At 36.2% G+C, this 25832-nt stretch overlaps 1 protein-coding gene across 2 annotated transcripts; it reads right to left on the minus strand.

The window, feature by feature from the left end:
- Positions 1 to 14357: 14357 nt before the first annotated feature.
- LOC134841936 (armadillo repeat-containing protein 3-like) lies at positions 14358 to 24488 on the minus strand. 2 transcript variants are annotated; one of them, XM_063858033.1, is made up of 18 exons: positions 24146 to 24488; positions 23588 to 23758; positions 23154 to 23294; positions 22720 to 22856; positions 22229 to 22379; positions 21853 to 21988; positions 21483 to 21589; positions 21318 to 21408; positions 20935 to 21071; positions 20644 to 20759; positions 20181 to 20340; positions 19802 to 19907; positions 19378 to 19553; positions 18934 to 19110; positions 15637 to 15825; positions 15449 to 15535; positions 15110 to 15228; positions 14358 to 14679 (listed from the first exon to the last, which is right to left on the minus strand). In XM_063858033.1, exons 1-18 carry the CDS (start codon positions 24263 to 24265, stop codon positions 14460 to 14462), a joined length of 2541 nt encoding a protein of 846 aa, XP_063714103.1. In that variant the 5' UTR covers positions 24266 to 24488; the 3' UTR covers positions 14358 to 14459. The 2 variants fall into 2 exon arrangements, with proteins under 2 accessions (XP_063714103.1, XP_063714102.1); XM_063858032.1 differs by having other exon boundaries at positions 15637 to 15828.
- Between the last annotated feature and the right edge of the window lie 1344 nt (positions 24489 to 25832).

Below are 25832 nucleotides of genomic sequence, written 5' to 3' on the forward strand. Positions count from 1 at the left end.
GAGTAATTTCGCGCATTTTGTAAATTCAGTTCGATGACAAAATACCAATTTTACGAACTTTGCGAGATTCAATGGGGACATTGACCGGGCTGTCCGGTAAGTATGTGACATTCGACCAGAATGGACGAAAATGCAATTTCGGATTATTAGCAGCTAACCTTCCGAATTAGCAGTTTTAGAGGATTAACAGTGTTATTGGAATGATTAGTCAAACTGGGAAGGCTAGACTATTCTGATATTTTAAATTTTTAAAATTTCGAACGATGACGTCATATTTATGAGAAACGTTAGATTCGGCCATTTTGGAAGAAATCCAAACAAAAACAGAACAAAAATAGTTGCGACGGCGATAACAACGATAATTGTGATAAAAAACAACAACGAGAATTGAACGAGCAGCAGAGTTAGCAGAGACCGCTTCGAGTTGCAACGATTGTGTCGCTACAATCGTTGCAAGGCCGTTCACAACAACGGTGAAGGATAGAAAAACAGCCTTGAGGAAAGAAGATAAGGGTGTTATTTCCCCAGATTCAGGAATCCGGAGCGGTCTCGGGACTTGAATTGAAATCCTTTTATATAAACGTTTAGCTTCCCCATTATGTCCTGAATTGAATTTAATTAACATCTGAATTCATTTTCTGACGATAAGAAGCTAGGAGTTGGGGGAAGGGGTTGATCCATCTTCGATGGAGATGATGATTTTTGTCTACTGAACAAAAACAATCATAATACAATAAGTAGTAGTAGCCCTGTTTTTAGGAGTGACCTCGTGATCTGGTGATACTGAGACCCAGCCATGAGCTCACTAATTTTGCAAATAAGTAAGTTAATTTGAGCGTTCTGGTCGAAGCCGGAGAACAGTAACGTTTTTGTCAACCCGATGTTATAAAGACCACCAAAAGAACTGGCTCTGGTAGAGACGGTGAAAAGCATTTAGAGCTCTGTTTAGACGCTGGCCAGTCGTTTTATAGTTTGCTCTATTTTCCGTCGATATGTACTTCCGAGCGAATGATACAGATGCTTTGTTTTAGACTTGATTTGTTTTCGACATGTAGTGTCAACGATTCAACTACAACTGAAGATGATGCACGACAATAAGGCAAACGGACTCTGGGGTTCACGATTCAGCCGCGCTTTCTTTCATGTGAAAATTTTCATCCCCCATGCCAAAACATCGCGAAAACTGCATAAGGATGCATACAATTACCACGAAACGCTGAAGAACTCCAAATTTTAGCAGAGAATTTTAAACGTAGAGCATAGTAGCTTCTGACCGCTAATTTTTGGATGCACCAGTGGCGCTGCTCCAACAGCCACGCGGACGATGCAGCGATTAGCCGAAGAACTAAGTGAAAAAAAAACAAGAAAGCTATCCAGAATCTATAAACTACATAAAAACAAAAATAAGCTTCGCGCTCCTGAGGAGCTCTATACTTTGTATGAGGTGGTGCAGATCGCTACGCAAAGTTCAATTTATCGACAACTCCATAAACAGTGTAAGACGTGATGTCATTTTGAAAGCAATCAATGAACACGCCCCGGAGATCCTTAGCTTTGTGAAACTCTGCTACGAAGACAGTAGTTTCTTGATATATGGTGCCTTCACCATCAAATCAACAGAAGGGTTTCAGCAAGGCGATCCCTTGGCTACCTTTGGCTTTTGTCTTGACCTACATCCTTCTTTGCAGAACCTCTTGAGCAAGCTGAAAACTGGATACCTGGATGACGTTGCTTTTGTTGATGAATCACCACTCTCCATGATCTTCTGAGTATCAAACAAGCATGTGAGAAACTTGGTCTTCTTTTGAATGAGAATAAGTGCGAGGTGACAGTTTTTGGGAGCAGTAAAAAGGAGATAGAAAGAGCTTTTTCCGAGACATTTCCCACTATTAAATGCGTTGATGCCGAAGACAGCACACTTCTTGGGGCTGGTCTAGGCACTAGGTCGAGTTAGTGGACAAACTTGCGAAACTCAAGACACTCCTGCAGCGAACAGCTTCTTTACCAAGTCAAACCGCTTTCTTTCTCATTAAAAATTATTTCTTTGTCCCTAAACTTATGTATGTCCTCCGCACTAGTCCTGCCTTTAAACACACAGATTTACTCGACCAAATTGACTCACTTGTATGCCTTGAACTTGAGAGAATCTTCAACTGCATCATTTCCGATGTCTCTTTCAGTCAAATTTGCTTGCCCACGAAACAAGGAGGGTTTGGTCTTTCAAAAACCAACACTCTCAGCTCATCAGCACTTCTTTTGTTTCCACTGAAAGTTAAAGGCACCGCTATGCTCCTGAGATAAGCAATCCTGGTCTTTTTAACGAAGCCTTCGACCACTGGGAGTCTCTCAGCAACCACCGATTTGAAGATTTAACCCCCCAGTGCGCTCAAAAATTTTGAACAAAACCTATCTACGAACAACAATCCGCAAACATTTTGAGCAATTGTACTGACGAAAACTCACTTGCTCGTTATCACGGCTGTCGCGCGGTAGGTTCAGGCGCTTGGCTGGACGTCCTTCCTTCTCGTCCGCTGGGTCTGACTTTGTCCGATGATGAGTTCCGTATTTCAGCTGGTCTGCGTCTAGGAGCCCCAGTAACCGCACAACACACGTGCAAATGTGGCTATGTCGCAGCAACAGATTGAAGACACGCACTTGTCTGCCCGAAGATCAAGCACAGGTTCATCAGACACTCGAATGGCAACATGATCATTAAAGATTCTATAAAATCACTCGCCATCAGTTCCACACTAGAACCTATCGGGCTGCTACGCAAAGATGGACGCAGACCAGATGGACACACACTAATGCCATGGCGGCGAGGACGGACCTTGGCATGAGATTTCACATGTATAAGTCGTTTGGCAAACTCTAATCTGCGAATGGGAGTTCTTCCGGGTGCCAATGCAGCTTCCGAGGCCGAAGTCTGCAAAAGAAACCACTATTCAGTTCTCCCTTCCACTGTAATTTTCGAACCCGTTGCCATGGAAAAACTGGGTGGCGCTGGCAGGTCTACTGCAGTTTTCTTGAAAGAACTTGCAAGGCGAATAACAGTCTTAACGGGTCAGAAACTAGCTTTTAAATTTCTCAAACAAAAGCTAGACCTAGCGATTCAGCACGGGAACGCTGGATGCATCCTTGAGGCAACTAGTTGACACACACCCTTCGCTTTACTGCTTCAATTGTAAACTCTGCGGTATATACGCTCTTTTTATTTCTTGTTCAATTTAATTGACTCCCCAAAAAGAAACTCCATAAGCGCTAATGTAGAGGAAGGACGGCTAAGATAAATTAACATTACGACGATGCATTTAATGCTGATTTATGACTTCATTGCTGATATATATGCATTTTTATATCGCTGGTATGGCCCTAAACAGCCTGTGCACTTACCGTAACTAAACGGAAGGGCCCCTTTTGTAATATAGTTTTTTTTAAATAAAAATTTCATAAAATTTTGTGCCGATGTTTTTATATAGCGTTGGTATGGCCCTATCCAACCTGTGCACGGACCGTCGCATGATGGAAGGGCTCATTTGAGTTGACCCCCTTTCGAAACTGAATGGGCTCCATCTGCCGAAAGTAGTTATTTGTGTATGTTAAAATATGGCGTGTATGAAAAGATGTTATTCGCAAAAGTCTTGTAAAACCGAAAACGTAGATGCTACTAGAGTGTAATTGATTTACCTGTTTTTTTTTATAAAACAAACCAGTTGACGCTGATCATAGTGATTTTTCATGATGATGTATAAGCTGGCTGTTTTCGAGACCACCCGGCCCGTTTCAATATTGCTTGTTTTCAGAAGAAAATGGCGAAGTCTAAGAACCATACCGCTCATAACCAAAACCATAAGGCTCATCGTAATAAGATGACCAAGCCCTCGATTAAGAAAGAGCTTCAGAAGAAGAAAGGTACTTTTGATTGATTTTTTTTTCATTGAAAATTAAAAGTAATGGGGAGGTCACTTCGAAAAATTCAACTGATTTAAAGAAATGTGATTTTATTTAAGGTATGTGTCGAAAGTTTTTGCGAAATCAGCGATTTGCTAGACTGGGAACGTTGAAGGCGCTGCGGATTCAGCGAAAGGCGGCAGAGAGAAAAGCAAAAGCGGAGGCAAAATGATCACACAATGATGGTGCCCTCTCAAATATAGACTAGTCAATTGTTTGGAACTCGATTCTTGATTGGTCCTATATTATGCCTTGTGATGAAAATTTGATTTTGTCGCATCTTGTTTTAATGAGAGCTTATGATTTATTGTGGTTGCTCAGCATTGAGAAAATAACTTGATCGAAAGACGGCCTTTTAGAAGGTACATTTTCCAGCTTTCATTTCACAAACGGAAATTGTTCACAATGATCATCTATCTACTGACCTTTCTTTGCAATTTAAATATCCGGCCTTTTCGAAATCTGCTTTCTTATGTTGGTTCTATTTTTACCAATTCGATTCGGTAAAACTTTTTTTTTCAGTTTTTGCTTTTTTGGCCTGAAATGTTTCAGGCCAAAAGCCTGAAGTTTTCAGCGTGAAGTTTTTCGGCTCAGGTTTAACAAGTGATGTGGAAATATGTGGACGACCAATCATTACACAGAAAACAACATCTGCACATGACAAATTGCATGACAAAGTTGAAATCCACAACAATATATTGCACATTTTAGACTCCCCCCGTAAATTATTCTCTTAGAATGGTCAAAATTGAAATGGTTTATGAATTCAAATTTTGCGTCTCCGGCAATTTTGGTCTGGAGGTTACGAATAGGCCTGGAACGGCAAAGGTCATGGGTTCGAATCTCATAGGACCTCTTTTATTGAAACGGAATTTATTCTGTTTCAAAAAAATATCGACTTATTATTTGTGTGCCGAAGTATTTTCGGCTTAGTTGTCGCATCGAATAATAGTGTTTTTTGCTGTACGCATTTTACAATGTAGTTAATTCTAGTGTTTTGTTTTACTTCTGCTGTTTGTTTTTTCTTTACCTCGTATATTTTCGTTGTTTAAAAACTCTATTCTGCCCGAATGATTTTGACTTATATTTTATCGGCTTAGTGACCTAATTTTGAGTCGAGTCAAGGAATACATGATTTTTATGCTCACTGGATTGCACAAATTGCGGGAATCTTAGTAGAAATGATAGTTCAAGTTTTTCATGATGGCGTTTTTTTCGACTTCATAAATTTTGGGCTGCATTAAATTGGCTTAATGTCGTTATTTTGCGTCTTTTGACGAGCGAAAATTGCGTTATGAGGGCAAGAGGAGCTATAAATTTTTCAATTATTAGTTTCTTGAATTTTTTTTTGTTTTCCTTTTTTTTTCAGCTCAATAAGTTTCCACCTACATAATATCCGCTGAGTGGCCTCATTTTGTTTCATTTGACGAAGAACTAAACTTTTTGTGTATTTTGAAGACGAGGTGGTTTTGTTAACTTTTTCAAATCTTAACTTACGTTAATTTTTTCGGCTAAGATATCTTCGGCTTCGTTGCAGCTTGGTAAATTTTCTTCCCATGCAAATTTCACATTATTTTGTCTTGGCATATTTTTGTTTCAAAACTAGCTTGATTCATTTTGAAATATCTAGTTTTTGCGACATTTCCGATTTTTCTATTTGTTTCAAACTTAGCTGCTTTCTGGTTATAAATGCATTCAACCATCCGGCGATATCTGGCCAAAGTTGCTGTAGCACCCATGCTTGAGACGACAGTGCTTAGGAAATCTATTCCAGTCGTTGCTGTTTTTTCTAGCAAGCGGAAAATTTCCGTAGTTAATGGTGCATGTATTTTATTTTCGATCCAGATTTTTTGGGCTTCAGTTTCAGTCGTTATCGACAAAACAATTTTTCAAACGGTTTTTTGACAAATGGGTTTTTTCAACTGTTTCAAATGTTTCTTTTCATTTGATTTTAAATCCTAGTCATTCACTTTGGTATCGCAAGTGGTTCGAAGATCAGCTTCACATCGGTGTACAAAGGTTGTAAGCGCTTCTCAAGCGCTGTACCGAACTGTACGTATTTGATTGCGCCGGAATGTCTAAAAAATTAAAACAGCATAACAATGTTGTTTTTGGCCGATTGACGGATATGCGGCAAACTGTTTTTTAATCCTTCCAATCCGATCAGCAAAAATTAATTAAACCCAACTGTTTTACTACGTTAGCTCGCGATTTTTGTGTTATTTGAACTCTCAATTTTGCAAACAATTTTGAAATCTTTTAGGTATATTGAACAAACTCGTATTACTTTTTGTTCCGACAACTGTAAGCTGCGATGAACTTTGTACTCTGGTGTTTTTGTAGTACATGCTAAATCAGATGCCACAGATAATCCTTGGAAGGAGCCGAGTGCGTTATCACAAAGACAATTTAATCGCGATTCGAATCCGACTTGAAATAATCCAGTAGCTTTTTCAGTGTAAAAAAATCCGTTGATAGTTTTTTTGTTTTAATTTCGAGCGAATAAAGCAAGCGATTAGGCTCAGAAAATTTAATTTTATTCCAGGTATTTCATTGTTTTTGAAGCCTTCTTGACTACCAAAAACCTCAAAAGGCAGAAAATTTTGGGAAAGTTTATTTTAGTTGTTCTTTGGATAAATTTCAATTAATGGGAAAACAAAACAATTACGAAATCTTTTGTATAATTTTTGTCCAATCGTTTTGTCAAATTTTTTTACTCAAGACAGCTCTATAAGAAAATTTCAAAATACTAATATTCCCGGAGTAAAACTAAGTTATTTTGTCTTATTTCCGTATTATAAGCCTGCTCGCTTGCTTCATTCGATCAAAATTAAACCAAACTTTTTTAAATCAGTTTTTCTTTATTCTGAAGAAACTTTTCGAAAAAATCAGATTTTGCAGGAAAAACAAAAAAGTAAAAGCAATGTTTTGTTTTCAGCGTTACATAATCAATGTTTGTTTTTAGCTCAATCGATGCCTGCTTAAAGATTGTAGGCTTCTTTCGGCTTCGTAAGTTTTGTTTCTATCGTTGATTTAAAAAGTGAACGCTTTGTTTGGCATTTTCGCCGAGAAATAATTTTTTTGACATTTAGTACACTTTGTTTTTGTCAGCATTCTATTCTTTACATATTATTTTTTGCATTTGTTGTATCGCAAGTGATGCAAGGCTTCGCTTCGTCTCTGTATAAAATTCCTATACGTTTTCAATGTTTTACAATTAAGTTTTTTTGTCTCTGGGTTCAGTTAAATTGTTTATTCGAAATTATCTTCTCCAGCTGCACTATTTGGCAGTTTTTTGTTTCGAAATTTTTTTGGCAATTCCTTTGTTATTCGCAATTATTTTTTCTGTTTTTTAGTTTCTCAGTTGTAGTTAGTTTGTAAGCCGAGTTTGAGTTCTGTGCACGCGGAAAACCGGTTAAAACAATTTCTCAATTTTTGGTCCTGTTGTCTTTTCATTTAATTCATGATTTCACTCTGTTGTCAGTCAGCTCAATCTTTGGCTAGCTTTGTTCAATTTATACTTTGCTTCAAAAACGTGTACCGAAGATTTAAAAAAAAATTAGTGACGCTGTTTCATTATTACCGTTACCAGGCCAAACTGCGTTTTGTGAATTTTAAGCGGATTCCGCAACATGCCAAAATCAAATCTTTGCGGAATCTACAACATTGCTAATTTTTTCCTGATCTTTTTTTTGCTATTTTGGGTTCCACAAACAGACAGCTAAAACACTGCATTGCTCAAAGTTGTCAAAGTTGCGGAATCGGCAACAGTATTTGCGAAATCTGGAACAATTTGTGAAAGCACAAACATAAATAAAATATAGGTATAGCAAAATTGAGCTGTTGTTGAATCCGCAACTGTAAGCGCAATACGCAAACTGTAAGCAAAATCCGCAATTTTTTTTTCTAGTTTTTTTTTATAGTTATGCCTTGAAAATCCCTAATGAAGTTAAATTTTATTGTGTGGGTCATCAGCCCAACAGTTCAATCTCATTTACTGCCAACAGTTTAAAATCACCAGTTAAATCTCAAATACGGAATGATTGCTCACCTGTCGGATCTCAAATACTGAAAGAATGAACATTTTACGATCTGAAGTACTAGAATGATGAACAACTTTCCGATCTCAAATTCTGAGAGAATAAAAACAAAGTGAGATAAATTTTTCATGGGTTATAAAGGTGAGTTACTAAAAGGTTTCAATATTCCCAACTCAAAAAGTGTACATTCACCATTTTGCGGAGCTTACGACAAAATTATTGAGGGGACAAATACAACTTACGGAAATGTAAGTAGATTTCTATTTCATAATGGAACATGTTTCAAGACTCTGGAATATTTGAAGTCTCTGGAATCCGAAAACACCACATTGTGCGCCTATCCAGCGCACAATTTAGCCTCGTAATGAAATTGTTTTGAAGTTTACTCGCTGACTAATTTTTCAATTCTGTTGAGAAGCATAAAAAATTGAAAACATTATCGAAAATTGATGATAAGCAGGTTTTTATTTTCTTTCGAATGCTTACTTAATAAAAAAAATGATGATTATTTCTGTATAGTTGCTTCCATTTTTGCTGTGAATAAATTTTAGGGTTTTTTTCTGTGATTTTTGATTTGATTATAACTGAGAAATTTGCTTAATAGAATAGTTTTATTATAATTGAAGGAGTTTTTGAGTTCGACTCATTTTACGTTCTACTGACAAAAAGTTCAGAAAGAAAATACGATTTTTCTTTTTTTCACAAATGCCAAATTTGCATGGGTTCTAGTTTTTTTTGATGAAAACTAGTTTTTTGCGTCAAACTAGTTTTTTTGATGAAAAATTGTGGCAGAAATGGAGGAATGTTTTAAGCTTCCCCTTCAAAATTGAAATTAAAATCCATTATGAAGAAAGTGGGAATTATATTGCGGTTCTTTCGAATGGTTAGTTTTTTTTTATCTCATGGCAAATAGTTAATGCGGCAATAGATGCAAAGCTATGATTGGATTCTAAATTGAACGATCTAACTTTCGGAGATACTTTCAACACTGCAAATTTTAAAAAAAAATGTGAAGAACAGCAGTACTGAGTTTAGTTTTTGGAAATGAAGAACTCATGCTGTTTTGAAATGTATCTGTTTGGATCATTTGAGATCAGAATTTTAATGCATTTTTGACTAATTCTTTATTATAGCTTATTAGAAACTGTATCATTTTTCTGGTAAGAAATATTAGTTTTTCTAAAATACAGTGTGCAAAAAGCTGATTGAGAAACATTAAGCATTTTTCAACAGTTTTAACTTTGTATGTACAATTTAAAGTTGTGTATTTTTCCTTTCCATCTAATTTTAGTGGGGTGTATTTTCCGAGGCAAACTATACCCACCTTTTTGGTTTTAAACAGCCGACAAAATCAAAAAAGTTCTGCTCCATTTTTTTCACTAAGAAATTTTTGAAATCGAAGTAAATTTTTTATTTTTTGTTATTTAAGATCTTGAGTTTAAGCAAAATTTTTTTTAAAAATGACTTGAAAAATTTTCAGAAATTATAATTTCAAATTTAGTTTTTATATCAATTTTTCAATAAAAATGGTTTGCTTGGAACTAAAAGATTTCAATGAAAACAAAAAATAGTTTTTGATTGAAAACGTCGCTACAAAAAGCTTGAAGTTTGAATTATCTTTCGATAATTTTTTGGCAAATGTTCTGTTATAATGACTAGTGGACACATCAATATAATCAACTGCGCATCTTAATTTCAATCACAGGTCTCAAATTTATTCAATGATTTGGAAATATAAAGTCTGGTTTGTTTTTTTTTTCGCGACGGTTGGTTTTGTTACAGGTCGGGTCTTATTTGGCATGTTGTTTTGAATCTGAACGAAATTGAATGTTGGTTCATTAAAATCTTGTCAAAAATCCAAAAATTAACACAGAAATTGAATAAATAGAAAAATTGTTTAATTAAATTACATCAAAGTTCTGTTGAAATTGCCTGGCAAGCAAACATGTTATAACATCACTCCGAGCGAATTAAATTGTCCTCAACGCTAGTTTTTCTGTCAGGGTAAGTGTCGTTAAATCGGAGAAAAAATTGTTTGTCCCGTAACAACTTTTTTTTACTAAAGACATTAGTACCATGTAATTGATTAGGCTCTTCCCCATTTGGTCTTAACGTAAGGCAATTGTTTTTCCCAGAGGTCTTATTTTTTGCAGATCTTGATTTTTTCAGTAGGTATGAGAAATTTTTTTTTGTTCAACTCGATTTTAATTTGCTCTCCTGTTTTCGTCGCTTATTTTAACGAAGCATGTTTTGTTTGATAGCAACAATTCTTACAATTAGTGAAGATCATCACTCGTTCTGTTTTTTTTGGTCAAATTAACCGCTCGAAAATGATAACATTTTGCTATCGTTTTTTTTTCATTGGCTTATCAACTTTTTTTGTTTAGTTTGAGCAGCAAAAAATGATTGTTCTTAAGTATGCCTCATGTCAGTTCGGGTGTGTAAGCTTAAGTTTTGAAAATAATTGAGTAAAATGTTATGTCAATAGTTTCTGATAAAGTTTTTTTTTGTTGTCGTCTCAGTGGATTTTTATTTTTGCTCGAATTGCTTATTGGTCGCACAGTGCATAATAAAATTAAAAATTTGATGTTGGTTGCTGTTTCACGACTGTTTTTTTGAAATATAAATTTTCAAGTTTTTTCAATTTTTTTTTCAAAATTTTTTTTGTGCGTTAAATATCTCCATCTGTTCTTTTCCCTCTAGTTTGCAATGCTATAATTGCTTTGTATGACCCAACATCACCTCTGTGTTGCTGATTAAAATTGCTGAAGCATGTTTCATGCAAATTATTTACGCTTGCTGTAGCGTAGAATCAAGAAAGTTTTCAAGATTCATTCAATAGTTTGCCTGAACTAGTTCGAAATAATTTATCAAAAAACTTGAGACGGCAAAAAAACAGCGACTTGAGACTTTTTATTTGCAGGATCTGGAAAATTTGTCAATCTAATGGTTAGTTATAGGCCTATTGTGTGTTTGCTCATTATTTTAAACAAACAAAAACTTGAGACGACAAAAAACAGCGACTTGAGACGTTTTATTTGCAGGATCTGGGAATTTTGTCAATCTAATGGTTAGTTATAGGCCTATTGTGTGTTTGCTCATTATTTTTAACAAAGTTAAATCGCCTTTTTTGTGCGCTCAGCCAATTAGATTGATTTCAAAAAATTTTGCAGCTATTGGTTTTTTCATGGTTTGATTCAGTTAATGGTATCGTATAAAAATTATTAGAGGATAATTCGTAGCTACTAGGTACAAATTTAAAATTTTGAATAAAAATTTTAATCATCTTTTGAAACCAAAACGTATAATTATGATAACTGAAATTGTAAAAAGAGCAAGCAACCTTTTGTATATGCAAAGGAGTGTAAAAAGAGAAGACGATTTTTCTACAGACTTTGTTAAAGTACATAAAATCTTCTCAGTATAAAAAATTTTGCTTCGAAATGCTCAATTAAATCAATTGCATCTGTTTGCAAATTCTCTATACTGACACTCGAAGCAGCTTTTTTCGATGAAAATGCGATTTCTATGTTACATTTCAAAAATGAATTTTCTAAAACCCAGAAATACTGTGTAGGAACTACTTTTTGTTTCGACCGTTGAAAATGAAGAAAATTTTTATATTTGGGTGAGTTTTTTTCCTTTTGTTGTCCAGGCAAAATCAGGTACCTCAAATAATCATCGGAATAGGTTGAGTGGTATAACAAATTAAAACCTTTTCAATCGTAGTTCGAAAAAAATTTTATATTTTCTAAAACATCTTCCAGTGTCGAGAAAAACCGGCTAAAGAGCTCGAGTTTTAGTCTAACTTCGATTAAGTAAAGCGATCAAGTAATATTTGATATGTATGAATATTTACCATTTAGGCTAAAACAAACTTGATTTGTTTACAGAAAAAGCCAGTTTGGAAACTTCATTAAGCAATTTCTCGGCCCTAAAAATCTTCATAAAAATTAAAATTTTCATGGAAAATAGTTCGGAAAAAAATCTACGCACAGCAACCGGCTACTCCAGATTTTTTTTGTTTTCCAGAAAAAAAAAAATAATATTCATCGGAGTGGGTCAAGTGATATATCATAATAAAGCCCTTTCAGTCGTGATTCGAATGATAAAAAAAATTTCGAATAAGGTCCTTGTATCGAGAAAAACTTTTTTATTATTATTTTTTTTCATTTTTATACTCATGTTTCCACAAAAAATTGTTTTCCAAGTTGTTTTCCTATGTTACTATGACTGTCTAATATGCTTATGTTCTGGCAAATTTTGGCATATTCGTTCTATAGGAGAAAGTTTGTGCGTTTTTTTGAGACTATGGTCGGAGCATTCTGTGCTGCTTGCACAGTACTGGCTATTCCTGCTAATTCCATGAATTTGCTGAAAACTTTAATCCCTTCGATATGGGAATTTTTTGACGAAGTTTAATAAAATGTGGACTTAAGTTAATTATGTTTTTTGGCATATTGTAGTTGAATAATGACTGATTTTCAATTAACAATGGTATTGCAACAAGTTACGTATTTTTATCCATTGTCAATCTATCTGTTGAGTGTGCAAATTTTGTGTGCAAATTGTTGGTGTTTGGATCTGTTGACATTTTTTTGTCAATAAAAAGTTCCGCTTTTTTCAAAATTGACTATTTCGCATGGGTTGAGTTTGTCAATTTAGTTTGTAAGATATAAATTTGTGTCAGAAGTAGAATGCAAAGTGGCTTTTCTTAAAATGGGAAATATTTTGCGTTTTTTACTATTTTTCTTATCTCGTAGCATACAGTCTGGTGCAATTGGTGCAACGTTTTGCTTTGCTGCTGATTTGAACAACATATTTTTAGGAAATTCTTCTTTGAACGATATATCATTCGCAGAATAAAGAAACTGAGAAAAAACCAAGATTAAGAATGGTTTTTGGAAGTGAAGAACTGCTGTTTTCGTTTTTTTCCTTTTTGGAGTAGCTGAACGTTGACAATTCAAAAGGATTTGAAAAACCCTGTTTTGTTTTGTATATTCAATCTCTCTGATAACTTCTAAAACAATGACTGACAAGAACATAAAAAATTGTTACGCCCACTATTTTGCTTTGTATGAAACAATTTTTTGTTATTCTTTGAAAATGGAGACAAAAACTTTTTGCTTTGAAAAGGCGGACAAAATTGGATCAAATTGACTCCAAAAAAGTTTGGCAAGTGTTCTGACAAAAGTTTTTCTGACAAAATTGTCAGAAAAAACTGACCAGAAAAAGTGTTTTTTAGGTTTAGTGTTTATCTAGTTTCTTTTTTGATACTGAAATGGAACTGAAATTCATACTCAATAGAAATATGGGACGCTTTTTATTGAAGTTTTTGGCATTAAAAAGATGAAAATTAAAACTTAAAGTTTGGATTTTTTTCTTTTCTTCATTTTTTTTGTTAATGTTCAATTTCAATTAATGTTTAAGCTCAAGATGTTCTGCTTCACACCTTAAATTCAATCATAAGTCTCAAATCTGCACATGATTTCTGAAAATAAAAAATCTTGATTCATTTCTTATTCATCTCGGTTGACTTTGTCACAGGTCGGGTCTTATTTGGCAGGTTGTTTTGAGTCTTAAGAGAGGGGAGTGTTGTTTTGTGAAACTGAATTCAATTAAATTTTCCAAAGAACTTAATTTGAATAAAAGTCTGAGTGGAACTTTTTCCCAGAGGACTTAGTAGAATTTTCTATCACTCTACCATGTTTCACTTTCAAATATAGGCGTACACTTGGTATCGCAAGTGATATGGGGCGACCTTTTGCTTCTTTAAAGAATACTGATTTCAGGGGCGGATCTAGGATTTTCTCGAGGGGGGCCGGATTTTCAAAAAAATTTCGAAAATTTTGACGACCTTGTTTTTCTTTTCAGGTCGACCAAATTGATTTTTCGAGCTCTCCCAAAGCACGGCTTTGTCCCAATTTTGGCCAAGTTTTTTGCGCCGCAGGCAAATTTTTGAAAAAACAGGTCAAAAAAGGCGTTTTTAGGCACTTTTTGGAAAATTTTGACCGAAAAATTGCGTTTTTTCGGCGCGCGGCCCCCCATCAAAATTAGTATATATTGGCGCCAAAGGCGCCTTTAGAAAAATTTTAGGGTCGGTCGGCCAAAAATGGATTTCTTAAAAAGTATCAAAGGGGGGACCCTTTGGGTCGGTAGGGGGTCGAATCCCTGAGGGAGGAAAAGAGCGTCCGCCCCCACCACCGCCCCCCCCTAAATCCGCCCCTGAGTGATTTCATTGTCGTTTTTGTTGGTGAATACTCAAGACCATTTATTCATGCAGGAGCAACTCACAGTCTGTTTTGATCTTTTTTTCTTTTTGGGTATGAGCAACTTTGCATTATTTTTTTCCAAAAATATGTCCACTCTCTCTAGTCATGATTGAAATTCATTTCAAGAAAATCAAAATTGGGTGAGATCACTGTGTAATTTATATCTAGTATATGAAGTCGTCTTCTCGTGTGAGTACTATAGTCTCTGGTATGCGACTGCCTTCTGGGACTCTATCTCGTGCATCTCTCCTGGTTCGTGGATGAGGTCTATCAAGTACTGTTTGGGGGGATATTTGGGACCCCCTGGGGGGATGTCATCCATCAGGGTGGCCACATTCCACGCTCTGTTGTAGGAGCCTCTATCCAGAGTAACAGGTAGCATGATACGGTCGGCCAGTGATTTGAACAGCAGAGCTCTGGAGGTTAAAAGATATACATGAGAATAATTCTAATAGTCTATGATCTGACATTCAACGATTTTTTTGCTCAAATTCGGAGATTATCGAGAATGTTGAGAAAATTTATCCAGAACACGTTTGCGTTACATGCAGACAACACGGCAAATTATTCAAGGCTATAAATAGTTAGTGCATCTACATTTTCGAGAATGCCAAACAAATTTAGGCGCATGTTCAATCCGTTGGAGTCTAATTACAGACAGTATTTTTTGCAGAATCAAATAGTCGCATTGTGAAAGCTTTTTTTTCGCCATCTTTAACCCTCCTTTGATTCCAGTGGAGCTCTCAATTGAGAACTGCAATGGAATCAAATGCGGGTTAACTTTAAACACCAATCCTTATTATCATATATAGGCCGAGCAATATGGATGACGTAAATTGAACCGACCTGTGGTAGTAAGTGCCGGTCTTGATGAGACCGATGGGAATGACATTAGTCTTAAGATCTGTCTTCAGTTTCGCCATGTGCAGTTTCACAGGGAAGTTGATCATGTCCTCACGCGACACCTAAGCAACACAGAGAATCGAAAAGCGAACAGAGAACAAAAAGCTTAAGAAACACTTTTTGATTCATTATTCACTTTAGTTGAAAAAATTATCTGTAAGCCTTTCATCGTTAACCATTTTAAATTGCTCAAACGACTTTTTGGAAAAGATCAGTTAGGGAAAAAAGTGATTATAGACAAATTCATCCGTTTAGTAATAAGACTAAGGTTTCTGATCTTACCTGTCCGCCCATTTTGTCACAAACAAGTCTGGCCAGTGCTTCGATCTGTTCTTTTGTCGTCTGCAGAGGAACTATCTCTGTTTTCACCTGAAGCGACAATTAGTCTGAAGATGTTTCGTCTTAGGATCTTTTTTCTATGATAGATCAATTACTGACTAATTTTTAGTAGTGCCTTGACTATTTTTAACCTGTTTGATGATGTTTTCCAGATTGTGGTCTTCTGGGGCGACAAAAGTGGATGCGACGTTGTCTGCGGTGTCTGCTTCACTGTCCAGAGTGGCCGCTGTTCCTCCCCCATCCCCTCTACTCCCCTTCTCGGAGTCTGTCTTGCTCTTACCCAACTGCTGTTTACCCTTGGCCGACTTTGGATTGCCACCCTGCTGTTAACAAAAACTGAGCTTTGTTTTCCACTTCCGATTTTCTGAGATAATCATAAATCTTTACAGTTTTTTAGCTATCATGCAACTGCCTGCAGCATACAAGATGATAAAGGTTACAGAAGCTGGTACAGGCTACAAACCTACAGTTTAGAAGCAGACATGAGTTACAGGCTCTATAAGCCAATCAGAGTAAAAAGTAAATCAATCATAATTTTAAATGTTGCTATCAAGGGCGGATCTAGGATGGGGGAATGTGTACAATTTTTTTTAAAGTTTGAAAAATTTGTCAACTTTTGTCGAATGGATGTTTTGAGCTTTCCGAAATCACTTTAAAAGACAATAGTTGACCAAATTTGTGCGCCGCAGGTGAATTCACATAATAAAAAAAAAACAGACCAAAAAAGACGTTTTGGAGGTTTTTGACCAAAGCTTTTTTTTGCCAACAGCGCTCCTTCAAGTTTACCATATATCGGCGCCAAATGCGCCCTTAGATAATTGTTAGGGTCTGTCAGCCAAAATAGATGTCTTAAAATAGTCTCTCTGAAAGATTTTGATCCATAGTTATGTAAAACCTTAAAGAAAAAAAACCGAGGTGAATTTTAATATTTTTGGTTTCGTTATATTTTACCCAAGCGTTAAGGCCAAAATAGGCCATCTGAATAAAAATTTAGGGTAAATTTTTTTATGTAATTTTACCCAAAACAATTTTTTCAGGTGTTTTTTAGGTTGTTCACCTTAATTTTTAGGGTACTCGGAGGAAAAAATTCGAAAAAAAATGTATATGTTTTTTTAGGTGTAGATAAGGTGGTACAACATTGCAATAAGACAATTTGAAGGTATTTCCACTTAGCTGCCCGCATCAGTAAAAAGAGAAAAAAATCGATTATTATAGAATTATACTTGTATTTTCATCAAAATTATATTTAATTATAAGATTATCTTTAAACGATTTATAATCCATTCTAATGACAAAATTTTACGTGTCATTATAATATTTTATAATCAGTTATAATTGATTATAAGTTTTCCTAAAATCTCTTATAATATCTTATAATCTATTTTAATCTCTTATTATCTCTTTCAATCTCTTATATTTAATTGAAATCTTTTATAATAGATTATAAAAAATTTTTTGTCAAAAGTCTCTAAAATTGAGATGTCCTGTCACTCTTTGGTTCATTTGAACACAGAAATTTACCACGAAACAAAAGTTTCATAGAGATCCTTTCATATTAGTTTAAAAAGATTCTTGCGGTAGGTGAAATATAACTCTTCTATAACAACCAGGAAACTAAAGCAGTGTGCTGATATTTTGCTGGTCAAAAAACTTAAAATGTGAATCATGAAACAACTATAATCGAGAAGATATGAAAAAAAAAACGTTATAAATTTGAATTGATTTGAAAACTGCTAAAACAATTTTCCCATTTTTCTCATAAGCCAAAGTTTACGAAAAGCATAAGAGATAAGGAATTCAGGTGGAAGGTCGAAGACAAAAGGGGCAAACAAAAAGGATTATAAACAATTATAATCGATTATAATGGATTTTTTCTGCAAATTTTTTTTTTGAAAATTGGATTAAAGTAATCGACTATAATCGATTATAATGTTTTATAATTGATCATATTTTATTTGAAAAAAAAAAGAGATTATAACCAATTATTAATTGATTAAATTTAGTTTTTTCTCAATTTTTGTGGTACTAAAATCATATTATAATCGATTATCAACGCTTGAAACTGGACGCGGGTGTCATTCTGTGAGCAGGCGGGTGCTCTTTTTTATGAAAATATAAAGAAGTTTGCAGGTTGTTTTCGGCTCGCCTCGTGTAATATACATTTTTCTGACAGTTTTTGTAAAACATTTAAATCGGTTTTACTGCGTGGCGAGTAGTCACTTATTGTTCCCACAGCATCATTGCCTCCATTAGAGCTCGTTGAGCATCGAATAATTTATCCAAGCTCGCTAAACAGTAACAAACAAGGGTTCAAAAACAAGAACTTATTTTAGCTGAAAGTGCCCTCTCCTTTTTTTTCAATTCTCAAATTGTTCAAGCCGAAAAATACATTACTATTCAATACACTTAGATCAATTCAACATTTCAGAAGCTATTTTAATCATTTTCTGAAACTGAATTGGTTATACTTTTAAAAACTGTCAAAATGTAAAATAAGGACAGGTAGAAGCTGTGCAAGTAGCATAGAAGGTTCCGACCGCAATAACAAAAATACTGAAAAAAAAAAAACAATTTCTGGAGAGATTTTGTTTTTGTTTGTGGTGAGATAAGACAATCTGGATGAAAATGTTGAACATGAGCATGTTCGATAGTGATAGTAAATTAACTTTTTCAACAACAATTTTTTCCAAAAAAAAACCAAAAATATAATAACGGAAAAAAATGGTTACTAATTCTTTTCAAATTTTTGAAAAACATTTTCTTAAATTTTCGATTTAAATTTTTCTTGTTCTCAAGAAGTAGCTTGAAGCTGCTTCAAATATTAACTGTACAGGAGTAAAATTAACTTATAACGGTTGAAGTTTTCGCTTATGGCTCTCTTTTAAGCCAACTCGCTGCTCTGTTTGCTAGAAATTAGACTTAGATCCAAAATATTAAGCAGTTTTTTCTAAAGATTTGGAAGTTTTTTGAAGCTTTCTAAATATCCTTCAATTTAGGATTAAAAGTATTTCAATATAATACATCTTTTGACCTATTCCGAAGATTATTTGTGGCACCCGGTTTTGTATGAAAAAAAAACGCATCCGAAGACAAAATTCCTCCCCAAATTTTCAGAGATCGGAACAAAAATTGACAATTGATTGTTATTCACTTGAAAATATGAGTACTTATTTTTGATTCTGTTAACCCGTATTAAGCGGCTTTTTTCGTCTTGTCCCCATCAGGTCTAGTACCAAAACGTACCTTGTCCCTGCCATTTAGGTATTTGGAGAGGGTACTTTAATTGCTAGGGGCTATAAGGAAAAAAAAGTAGAAATTTGAATATGATACTGACTATATTAATACCAAAGAACTTGAAAGTAGTTGTTTTATCCATCCAATTCAATCCAATTCAAAGTTTTTCCCCAATCTTCTTAACAAGTGACTACCTTCTTGCGTGAGTCAGCAGCAGCGGCCGCCTCCAGATTGCCACTCATTTCGCTAATGGCCCCTGTGTTCTCCTCTTTCCCGTAGTCCGACTGGTGGGGGTTGACTAGCAGTACTTCTCTCTTGTCGTCCACTGCTCGCTTGTAGAGGTTCTCCAGATTGTCCAACTCACTCTCCATCTAACACAGACCAAGAGAAACTTGAGTTATCTGAATCAAAGCAAACCACAGATAAGTTTGCGCGCGACTATGACATTACAAAAATCGAAGTGCGACTTTGTCTACTGGAACTCAAGAGATACTGTAAAAAGACAAGAATGCTCTGGCACATCAAAAAACTCTTTTCTATTATAGGATTAGCCTAAAGCCAGAAAAGTAATCACTGTAAACTCCAATGAACTTACTAAGAAATTGCTTAATGCGATGGCGAGAGGTTAAGTTTTGTACCTTGAGTGCACCTGCATCGTAGAAGAGTTTTCCGATGAGGTTGTTCACTCCCAGGTGTCCGAGGTAGGAGTACTTGCCCGGGAGGTAGTTGTCCAGCACCCGCTCCATCGCCAACTCAGAAAAGTTGCTCCTCCTCATAGTAGACTGGTTGATCTGCAACAGGTGAGTCACTGCACCTAGAAGCAGAGGGAAACAATCATGCGCAATGGGCTAATTTCATTCAAGTTGTCTGATTGGGGATCCTCTTCATGTATCATCGAGCAATTGAAGAAAAACTTTACTGATAAGAATGATATTTCCATCAAAATTCGTTTTAATCAAGCTGGTTTGAATCCAGATTTGAATGATGTCACTGCCGAAAAAAGACTATAAATTGTGCTCTGACCAGATACTGCGCTTCGAAAAATAGTCTGATCGCACCCACCTGCCCGACACAATTCCGAGGTGGTCTCGGTGTCTGCGGCTGCCACTGCCACTGCCCAGCACGCATTGCGTCTCGCCTCGTCGTTCCCAGACCCCAACATCTTCACCTAGAGAAGAAAAACAAGTGTTACTTCGGACAAAAATATAGCCGCTTCGTCGGCAAAGTTTGCACTACAGACGAAAAAAGTTACTATCAAACAACCTGTTGACTGAATCTGGTCAAAATCAATAACTGAAGGGAAATTGAGACCAAGAAAGTTAAGAGGTCTTTTCTGCTTTTTGAAAATTTTAGTGTTTATTGGCACCTGTTGTTTTTCAGAATTGAGTGAATGTATATCTTTTGAATGTGATGCAATGATTAGTTGATGAGTGTGGCTAACTAGACTGGTGATGGCACCACTGTCTCTCAGCTCCCTCCTGGCGTCTGCGTCATAGCAGAAGGAGGCCAGACACATGGCTGCCCTGGACTGCACTATGTTGCTCCTGGACTGCATGGGCACAGCCAGCGAACTCACCACTGTCAGCGCTTGCATCGAACTCCTGGGGAGACAAGAAAATTGAATAGATAAAATTGCTCAGATTGAAAAACTGATCACTAAACAGAGGTACAGTAAGTTTGACAGAGTGTTCATTTTTTGAAGAGCTTATCGAGCGATTCATTCATGTGTATGCAGAAAAAAAGTTGTAGCTTTAGCCATATTTGTCAGATGGAAAAGAAAGTCCTGAAGTTATGGCCTCGACTTGGTTGTTTGAAGGATGACCAATCAGCTCAAAAGAGTTATAATGATTGATGCAAGTTGTATAAAGTGTAATGTATCATGTATGGAAGGGCAATGTTAGTACCGTATGACTTCGTCTATGGCGAGGTTGGTGAGTGCAGTGGCCGCATTGGCCTGACACGCCTCCCTAGTGTCACTCAACAGATTGATCAGGGGATCCATCCCGTTCTTCTCAAAGATCTGAACCAATCAAAGTGATCTGAGCATATTTACATTTACTCTTTTACAGTTTCGCTTTTTACTCTGAAAATAACGACTGTATTTGGTCAGAATATTGTCTCTCCTATTGTTCTTAGCTTCATTGCCTCTTCAAAAAAGTTTGCGTAATATAAAATTAGTATGAGCATAGTTGTACCTCGTTGCAGTTGTACTGGTTGGAGGCGGTGAGGTTGGCCAGACAGAGACTGGCACTCTCTCGCAGCTCCTCGTTGTTGCTCTTGATCTGACTCAGCAGGGGGGAGATGCCCTCATTCCTGCCGATGAAATTTTTGCCTAGAAGAAAAGAGGAGCACGTTGACAACAAACAAGTATTTCATCGGAACAGGTTTGATACCAATAATTTTTTCACTGTTTTATACAGCGAATTTATCTTTTTAGGTATAGGAGGATAGTGTTTTAATTTTGAAAATCAAAATGTCAAAATGACTTGAAACCTCAAGCAGAGGAATTTGGAGTACTATTTTGAAACAAAAAATTGTAACCAGAAGTATTGGAAAACAATCAGAGCGAAAGACTTACATGTCAAGCTTTCGGCTAGTTGGCCCAACGCTTTTGCTGCTGAAGCTTTGACCTGTGCGTCATCTCCTTCGGTGAGCAGAGTAATCAGAACCTACAAAATGAAGGTACTAAGGCTCACTTGGCCTAATGTTAAATTGTATAAAATACTGTTGGGAGGGTTCCGACCTTTTCCATTTCTTGTTCGTGCATCACTCTTCTGTTGTCCTCGTTTTTGGCTGACCTTGAAATTGCAATACACGCATGCACTTTGACCTCTGGAGTCACGTCTTCGCCTTAAAGACACGCAAAGTCCAAATTCTGAATAGCTGGCAAGATGAGAACCTTCCAAACTCAAGTTTTTGAGGATTTTTAAAAGGTTCTTTATGAAAACTTCTTTTTGAAACTGTGAGAGTATAACAAATCGAGTTTTTAGGGAAAGTTTTGACCACATAGGAGATCCGGAAGTCAATATTTTTTCACAAGCTTATAATTTCAAACACCCACATGCTTATGAATGCCAATGGTAAATATGCAACTTTTGAATACAAAATGTGACCTGTGAGTAGTTCGTAGAACTTGTTCAGTCCTCCTGACTCGGCCAGCTGTTCCACCGTCTCCGGATCGAGAAGAAGGTTGGACAGCACCAGGAGTGCATTCACGTGCTGGTCCTGCCAGTCTTTGTTTCCCAGAAACTACAATCAAAATTGAAAAAGTGAAGGGCACTCATTGGCCCACAAATCAATGCTTCTATGTCGTCTAAATATTGTCATCGATAATGACATGAAGGGTTGAATTTGACTTAAGAATGTTTACAAAAATGTAGAAAACTTATGGAGTTTTTTCATACAGGAGCTGAATCCGTTTCGTAAAAATTTTGAGCTTAAACATACAAAATAAAAACAAATGATAAAATGGGGCACTGTTTATCTGACCTTGACAAAGTGATCCAGTGCATCCAGCTCCCTCAGACCGTCTCTATTCTCTATGTCCTGGGAGATCTTGGCCAGTGCCTCCAGAGACAACTGCTGGATCACCGGAAACTCACTCTTCGTCAGCTCCAAAATTGGCCCAATGCCTTCAAATCTGAAAGCAGAAAACAATAAACGGAAAGTCTCTTTTTCTAAAAAAGTTCAATGAAATCAAAATGAATCCAATTCCCATCCAATTGACAATCCTCTGATAAATAAGGTTGTTATTTTTGCTGAGTTCGTTTTTAGTGAAAAAATGAGTGTGGAAATAACTTGTGGCAAATTAATCAATCGCCGGGTCTTCTTATCAATATTTGGGCTTCGGAACCAAGTTTTTCTTGATTGACGCGCTCCAAAATTATTTTTAACTGATTTTGCGCGTGTTGCTGTAGAGTTGATTTAGATGGCATTTAAAAAGTGTTCTGAATGTAAGTGTGAACAAACAACATACTCACTGTCTGACTTGCGCCCTGCTCTGGTAGTCGTGCAGGAGGAGACTGATGGCCTCGATGGCATTCTTGTTCACGTCCGGGTCTGGTGACGTCAGCAAAAGAACTAATGGCTCCATCACTCCCTTCTCAATCAGTTGCACCTACATGCATATCCAACGGGTCACTTTTCAACTAACTTTGTAGTGTTTATAAGCGCTCCTCTTTCCAGAAACCCAACAGAGCCCCCTAGATTATAACTTGAGTGCAATTTTAACTTGGTTTACCAGCAAAATAAGAAAAAAGTTTTTTTTTGCGTGTGTATATTCATAACCTCAAGATGGATATCAAGTGATACTTTTTGGAGTGGTGGAACCCCTTTTCTCACAGACGGTTGCCTTAGGATAGAAGATATACTGTTGGATTGTTGAGGGGTGGGGTGGGGGGATGACTGGGCTGACCTTGTTCGTGTACTCTGTGGCCATGCTGGAGAAGAAGAGAGAGGCGAACTCGTTTGTGATTGGCTCCTCCTGCTCACTATCCAATAGTCTCATCACCACCTTAGTGCACTCCATCTCACGCATTGCACGCCTCACATCCACCTGCAACAGTAGTGCAAAAGTAGAATTATTAACTGTCACAGTAATACGAAATAACGCATTTATGATGGAGCACGCAACCTTTAAATGGTATGTTTGAAGTGGTTTGGCTCATTTGCAATATCACATATATCAGAAAAATGAAAAAAAAAAATGGATTTCATTGTTATTCACTGGGTGATCTTTAACCAAGTTTTGAAAAAAATCTATGAAAAAAAAACAAACGTTGTGAAGGAACAATTACATTTTTTCTAACCGCAACAGTTCTGTTGAAACTTTCTCTTTATCCTATCTACCTGACAGGAGAGTATTCCGAAAGCCATCATTGCATTCCTGTGGACTGCCTTGTCCTCGCTCTTCACCAGTGCGTATAGTGGCTCCAGTGCCCCGAACTGCATGATCTGCACCCTGTTCTCCTCCCCCTTCTCCGCAAACCGGTAGAGAGACTCACACGCTTTCAGCAGCACCTGCATACAAATGAATTGAACGTGAATAAACAATCACAAAAACAACCGCTTGCTGTGCAAATTGAAAGAAAAAAATATATACAAAATACTATAAAAACTACCCAAAATTGACAAAATAAGCAAAAAAATAAATAATTTTGGCATTTTTTCGTTTATTTTAAAAAAATTTTTTACTTTTCTTGAATGCCGGGTAAAAAGCGGTGACAGGTAGAGATTAAGAATGGGCAGCAGTTCTCATTTCTGAAACTGATTTCAAGGTTAAATTTCAGAAAAAAATTATTTCAGACGTTATTTCTTAATTTCGTTATTGTTTCTCTAGTAATTGAATTTAATAATCTTCAAAAAAATCGGCTGTTTGACTTCGGACATATTTTTTCGTAATTTAACCTCCTGTTCCGGTGAGTCCAGCATAAGTACAGCAGTCTTCGCATTCTTGGTCTCCACATTCACGGGGTCAAACACATCGGCCGCCGGCGCCTCCGTCTCCTTCTTCACCTTCTTACCCATTCTCACTCTCGCTAATTATTATGTTTCACTGATTTATAACAAAAAAGAGGAGAGAGGAGAAGTTTAAATATTCAGCAAAATCCCTGATAAATGGTACCAGCACAGAATGGTATGCGTATATGTTCGGATATTTACATGCACACGTTTTATCTGGTAAGAAAATAGTATGTTTTTATTGGACGCGGTGCGTTTATGTTGTGTTCGGTTAAAAATAAAAAGCAGCTGCAAAAATACAGTACATTACAATAGACATCTTGTCTTGATGGTTGAGTTTTTAAGTTTTAATTTTATGAATACACAATAGACGATGGTTCGCCTGGAGGATCTCAAATTGAAGAAAAATAATAAATTTGAAGCTCAAAACCTTGTAACAAAAATATAATCCTATGATGAGTAAATTTAGTGTTTTTGGCAGAAAGATCTGAAAAATCACGCCAGCTGTAATTCTTTTCATTGCCCTCAGTCCAAAATTCATTGTTTTTGATCTACAGTCGAAATTTTTTTTTAAATGGTGTTGCGAATCTTACTATTCGTCTTATTTCATTTAATTAGTTTTAAAGTTTCTTAACTGGTTAATTTAGATATGACCTTGTTATCTTCATTCTCTCCGACGGAGAGAATGATCGCTTACTTTTTAATGTTTTAATTTAGAGATTAATTCACTTTTTGAACATATCTTATTTGTAACTAAGTAGAATTATCCGTAACAAAGAAACATTTTAACATGGCGCAGTCAAACAGCAACGAATCAAACGTGAGAGGTATACCTTCATTTTGGCAAAACCACACAGTGGACCCACCAATCCCTTGGGAAGAGTGGAGCGATCTATTCCAGCTAGCAATAATCGCAAAAGAGAATATCGATATCGAAAATCTCTTGAATCCATCGGAACGATATTATCCACTTCCCCCAACATTGGAAAATCCGCCGGAAAATGAATCCGACGCTCAAAAAACATCTCGCATCGAGAGGAATATTCGAGAACAAAAGAGATTCGATGATGAAGAAATGGCCTCAATAAAGTCAGAAACCAAGAAATTCAACGGCATGAGACTTGAAGAGGCGGACAAAAAACTCAGATCCATACTCTATCTAGCCCTCGGAAACGAAGGAAAGAAAATATTCGGCCAAAAGTTTACGAGAGTTAAAGTTCTACAAATTTCTTTCAAAGAATTTTGGGAAAATTTGTCCGTAGCTTTTGTGAGAAAGACAAACATAACCTTCGAAAGACACAAGCTATTAAACAGAAAACAGAGGGACAGAGAATCATTAGAACAATTCTGGGGGGCACTTGCAGAAATGGCGAAAAGATGTAACATTCCCACAGGAGAAGACGAATGGATTCGAGATATTTTTATCAATAACATGAAGAACTCGGACATCCAACGGGAACTTCTCACGGAAACCCTTCCTCCACTAGAAGCCTTAAATGTAGCCCTGATTGACGAAAAAGGAATAACAAACCACATCAAAATGACGAGTACTTTTAAATCCAACGGATATTCCTCCAACAAATCTTTTAATCATTTTAATGTAAAAAGAGAACCCACCCTAAACATCGAAAGA

Source organism: Symsagittifera roscoffensis, chromosome 3 (genome assembly GCF_963678635.1).
Source record: "Symsagittifera roscoffensis chromosome 3, txSymRosc1.1, whole genome shotgun sequence".
Classification (NCBI taxonomy): domain Eukaryota; kingdom Metazoa; phylum Xenacoelomorpha; order Acoela; family Convolutidae; genus Symsagittifera; species Symsagittifera roscoffensis.